The 4,864-nt window shown below is 41.8% G+C and overlaps 1 protein-coding gene across 1 annotated transcript; it reads left to right on the top strand.

Annotated features, from left to right (window-relative positions):
• Positions 1 to 2,690: 2,690 nt before the first annotated feature.
• puraa (purine-rich element binding protein Aa) lies at positions 2,691 to 4,566 on the top strand. The gene has a single exon (XM_017417934.3). It carries the CDS (start codon positions 3,192 to 3,194, stop codon positions 4,056 to 4,058), a length of 867 nt encoding a protein of 288 aa, XP_017273423.1. The 5' UTR covers positions 2,691 to 3,191; the 3' UTR covers positions 4,059 to 4,566.
• Positions 4,567 to 4,864: the final 298 nt, after the last annotated feature.

Raw genomic sequence — 4,864 nt, forward strand, 5'->3', positions numbered from 1 at the left:
CCCCCCTCCGCGAGTGACCTAACGCGCAGCTGAGACGCGGCCTCGCGGATCTGTATTGTTATTATTATTGTTTATTATAAAGCATGACACGCGACATATGGCCGCGCGCGCGATGAGCCGGAGCTGCGTTTGGAGCGGCGCTGCGGCGCTTCCGAGGTCGGGATGTGGAGCAAAACTTTGTGCTCAACAGAAAGGGAACTAAATTGATAATTAAACTGCCAGAGAGGTTCAGATAAGAATCAGGCAAGCAGGGTTGTCTCACATAAACACACTATTATTTATTAAATTAACATTAGAGGACAAAAAATACTAAAGGCTTTCTGCAGCATCAGAAGAATATTTGACCCTGAGCATGTTTGCTTTCAACTTTTTTGGCAAGTTGGACGTTTTAGTAAACAGTGACCACAGCTAGTTTAAACACAACAATATGAACTCTAAATGATGGCGCAGATTCAGTTTATTTAAATTTTAAATTGCAAAAAAAAAAACACCGCCACTTAACAACTTCAGCTTCATTTAAACATATTATTAATAACTACGAGCTTCTATATATTTATCATAAGCACCTAAGAGCATAAAATTGGGAATTTTATTTTCCTTTTTAGCATTTTCAAGTTGTTTATATGGAGGTGCAAAAAAACAAACAAACAAAAAAAAACCCATCTAAGATCTGAAACTTTTTAAATAAATGAAAACATGTCCTCATTTGATAAAAGTAAAGACTTATTTTCTTAAAAACTACAATGTAAATGTACTAAAATATATGATATATTTTAAAATTATTTTTTTTATAAATAATTCTTACATCTGAACTCCAGTCGGGCCTCCAAAGCGCCTCAGCAGCTAAGGTGAGGATCTTTCTTTTCTTCTTCTTCTTTTTTTCCTTAATAGGACATTTTAGTCTCGTTATCTCTTTTTTCTTTCTTCCTTAATTACCATTATCATTTTTATTTTTTAAATTATTATTATTATTTTTTTTTTTTTTACAAAAATAAATAAATAAAATATCCCGCTGGCCAAAAGCAAAAAAGGGAAACAAAAATAAAGGAGTTAAAGATGAAATGGATTAGTGGCCCATCCAGAAAAGAAAGCTCCCTAACTTTAAAAATAAAATAAATAAATTATTCAATAAGAAACATCAACCTAAAATGGTAAAGTCAGTAGAAGTTGGTCAAGATCTATAAAAATAAATGAGCATTTTTAACATTCTTGCTTTAACACGTCTGCAGTCAGTAATGTTTTATTAAGTTTGATTGACTAATAAGAAAAAATGCCCCTTTATTTATTTTTTTCTAAATTGATTTTTAAAAACAAATCTTATTCGAATTGAAGCCGTTTGGATAAAATGAAACTTTCAATATAAGGACTTTTTAAACAATAACCCAGCTATGGCCATTTTATTTTAGTAAACTTAAATAAACTTTAGGTGGTAGCTTATTTATTTTATTTTACTTCTTAAGGCTAATTTAAATAAAACCCCACATAAGGACTGGTTCAGGGAAGGTTTGCGCCTCAAGATTCATCCTCAGGTTACCTTGAAGCAGGTAAATACGGATCACACACATTTATCTATTTATTTATTCATTGTGCTAAAGTAAAATCAGAGCTGACAGCCTCGATGGCGCAGAGTTTATTTCCAGTTTAGGGTGAAAAAGCATCACGGATTGTTTCCTGGAGCGCGTGTCTTTGCTCTTTTTTCTCCCCCACCCCAACCTCTCTCCGGCACAGGGTTACTGTGGCGTTTAGGTTCATTCAGCACACGTTTATTAATCAGAGGGAAGTGAGGCTGTGTTCTGTGACACAGGAGGAGGACGAGCGGCCAGGAGGGAGGAGGAGGAGGAGGAGGAGGAAGAGGCCCGTGCGCTCTGTCTCTAAAGCAGGCCTCTGTCGCAAAGCGCTCTGCAGCGACGCGGCTGTAATTTTACGCATCGGGACGAGCTCTGCACAACAACAGCTCATCAATAAAAGATTATAATTAAAACATATATAGGGGATATTTTCAAAGCTGAAATTTAGGTGGGGCCTCGTGACGCTGTCCACCCACCCATCTGTCTGATGATTTGCATCCATAAAATGTACAAATTTGGCCTTAAAATAATAATAATAATAATAAAAACCTCCGTATCTGTGCGTCAACGGAACGGCCTGTATTTGACAAATCTATACTTTAAACGACAAAAGAGACTAAAAGGATCAAGATTTTACTTTATTTTATTTTATTTTCAGCATTTTTCTAAACAAATACGGCATGAAACAAAAGAGGTTAAGGCGGGGTGAACGCNGGGGGGTGTCCAGATTTCCACTGGAAACACAAGTTGCTGCTTATGTTTTCAGACATTTTGGCTTCTGGGGAATTTAAAAAATATTTAGTATTTCAAATGACGGCACTCTGCGTTTCATTCAGAAACATTAGGAGGATGTTAGGTGTTAGGATATGAAGGTAAGTGGTTAAATGACATGATGCTTTTGAGGTTGAGATTAAATTTTTATTCTAACAGCCCCATTGTCTGAGCAAGGTCCTAATGTTTTGATTATTCATTTATTTAAAAAGATATATGCTATTTTTATTGCCAGAAGAAGAAAAGACGTATGGGGCGGACAGAGAGGACTTTGTAATTTGATGTTTAGAAATTAGATTACGTTTCAAAATGATTTATTTTTTCTTTTTGTGCAGTATTTGATGCAGAAGGACCTACATGTGGTCAGCTATTCGTGTTACAAAACTCAGGTGTGACAAAACTCCAAAAACTTGAATTGTACTTTTTTATTTTTTAAATGTGAGGTTATCACCCTGGTTAATTATTCGTTTATAAACACTTGAACACGAGGTTTATAAATGATTTTGTTTTGCTGTTTATTTCTTCGGTGAAGATGGACTGTGTTGTTATTATCGGCTAAGAGCTGACAGCAGGGGGGGTTTCTCGTTGCAGAAAGTACCGCAGCTTCCAGCAGCCGCGCGCATCCACGAATCGAAACTTTAAATTTGTTTTTTCACGAAGCACCGGTTTCGTTTTAAAGGGAATCGGGAGATGCTCGGGAGGAGCGCAGCAGCCTCCAGTCCGCACTAACGCTCCGGCTCCTCCGCTCCTTCTCTCTGTGTGCTTTTCTCTCCCTGTGCGCAGATCTCGCGAGAGTTCCCGCCCGGCCGTGGCTTTGCAGCAGACGGAGGGAGAAGGCAGGCAGGCAGCATCATGGCGGACAGAGACAGTGGAAGCGAGCAGGGAGGAGCGGCCACGGGCCCGGGCTTCGGCTCCGTGCACCTGGCGGCGGGAGGGGCGGGCTCGGCTTCCGGGCTCCAGCACGAGACGCAGGAGCTGGCGTCGAAGCGGGTCGACATCCAGAACAAGCGCTTCTACCTGGACGTGAAGCAGAACGCCAAGGGCCGCTTCTTGAAGATAGCCGAAGTCGGGGCCGGCGGGAACAAGAGCCGCCTCACTCTCTCCATGTCCGTGGCGGTCGAGTTCCGAGACTACTTGGGGGACTTCATCGAGCACTACGCCCAGCTGGGTCCGAGCAACCCGGGCATGGTGCAAGACGAGCCGAGGCGGGCGCTGAAGAGCGAGTTCCTGGTCCGGGAGAATCGGAAATACTACATGGACCTGAAGGAGAACCAGAGAGGACGCTTCCTGAGGATCCGGCAGACCGTCAACCGGGGGCCCGGTTTGGGGTCCACGCAGGGCCAGACGATCGCCCTGCCCGCCCAGGGACTCATCGAGTTCCGCGACGCGCTCGCCAAACTTATCGACGACTACGGCGTGGAGGACGAGCCGGCGGAGCTGCCCGAGGGCTCGTCGTTGACTGTGGACAACAAGCGCTTCTTCTTCGACGTGGGCTCCAACAAGTACGGCGTGTTCATGCGCGTGAGCGAGGTGAAGCCCACGTACCGCAACTCCATCACGGTGCCGCACAAAGTGTGGTCCAAGTTCGGCAGCACGTTCTGCAAGTACGCCGAGGAGATGAAGAAGATCCAGGAGAAGCAGCGGGAGAAGCGCGCGTGCGAGCTGCAGCAGCAGCAGCAACAGGAGGAGATGCAGGCGGACGACGGGGACGAGGATTGATACAGAGGGGAGGGGAGGACAGAGCGGAGGAACAAACAGACGCAGGAGTCACGGAAAATAACAAGAAAATTATAATTAAAACTCTACTGTATAAAGAAAGAAATCTAAAGATTTAACTGTAATGGTTTAACTCCAAGGGAGCATCACTCTCAGTATAAGAAACCACAAAACCTGACAGTTCTCATTCCTGGATGTTACCCCCCCCACACACTTATCACCATTAATACAGTAACAGGCTGCTAAACAAAGTAATAACATTATATTTGAACATTGTTTCCTACTTGACAAAAAAACCAATATCGAACGGAGTGTTTCTTTCCCTTATTAACAGAGAACTTTTGTACCAGTCAAAGCTATTGTAAAAAACAAAAACGACAAAAAAAAAAACAACCAACAAACAAACAGAGGAAGTGTTCGCAATGTCCGAGCGGAATTATTGCCGAGTTTAAGAGAAGAAGGAAAGAAAAAAAAAAAAAGAAGAGCCTCCTTGACGTGAGCTAATGACTTTCAGCACAAATCAGATGTTTTAATTTTTAAAACCAAAATTCAAAGAAAAGAGAAAAAAACAAACAAACAACAGAAACCCGTGTACTTGCCATCCTATTTACCTTTACCTGTGAGTACAGATGTGTTTACACATTGAAATCATATGAGGGCTAGGCCTGCTTCGGAAACTGGTTAGATGTCATGCAGTATATAAAAAAAAGGAATATATAGGCATTTTCATGAAATGAAATAAGTGCTATCTTCGTTGTGCAATATGCATTGCATATTAAAAAAGACAAAAAAAAGAGAGAGAGAAAGAA

The sequence above is a fragment of the Kryptolebias marmoratus genome, linkage group LG13 (assembly GCF_001649575.2).
Source record: "Kryptolebias marmoratus isolate JLee-2015 linkage group LG13, ASM164957v2, whole genome shotgun sequence".
In the NCBI taxonomy this organism is placed as follows: domain Eukaryota; kingdom Metazoa; phylum Chordata; class Actinopteri; order Cyprinodontiformes; family Rivulidae; genus Kryptolebias; species Kryptolebias marmoratus.

What these genes read in the sequence shown, in the direction of transcription:
- puraa (XM_017417934.3), top strand. Translation starts at nt 3,192, where the DNA reads ATGGCGGACAGAGACAGTGGAAGCGAGCAGGGAGGAGCGGCCACGGGC.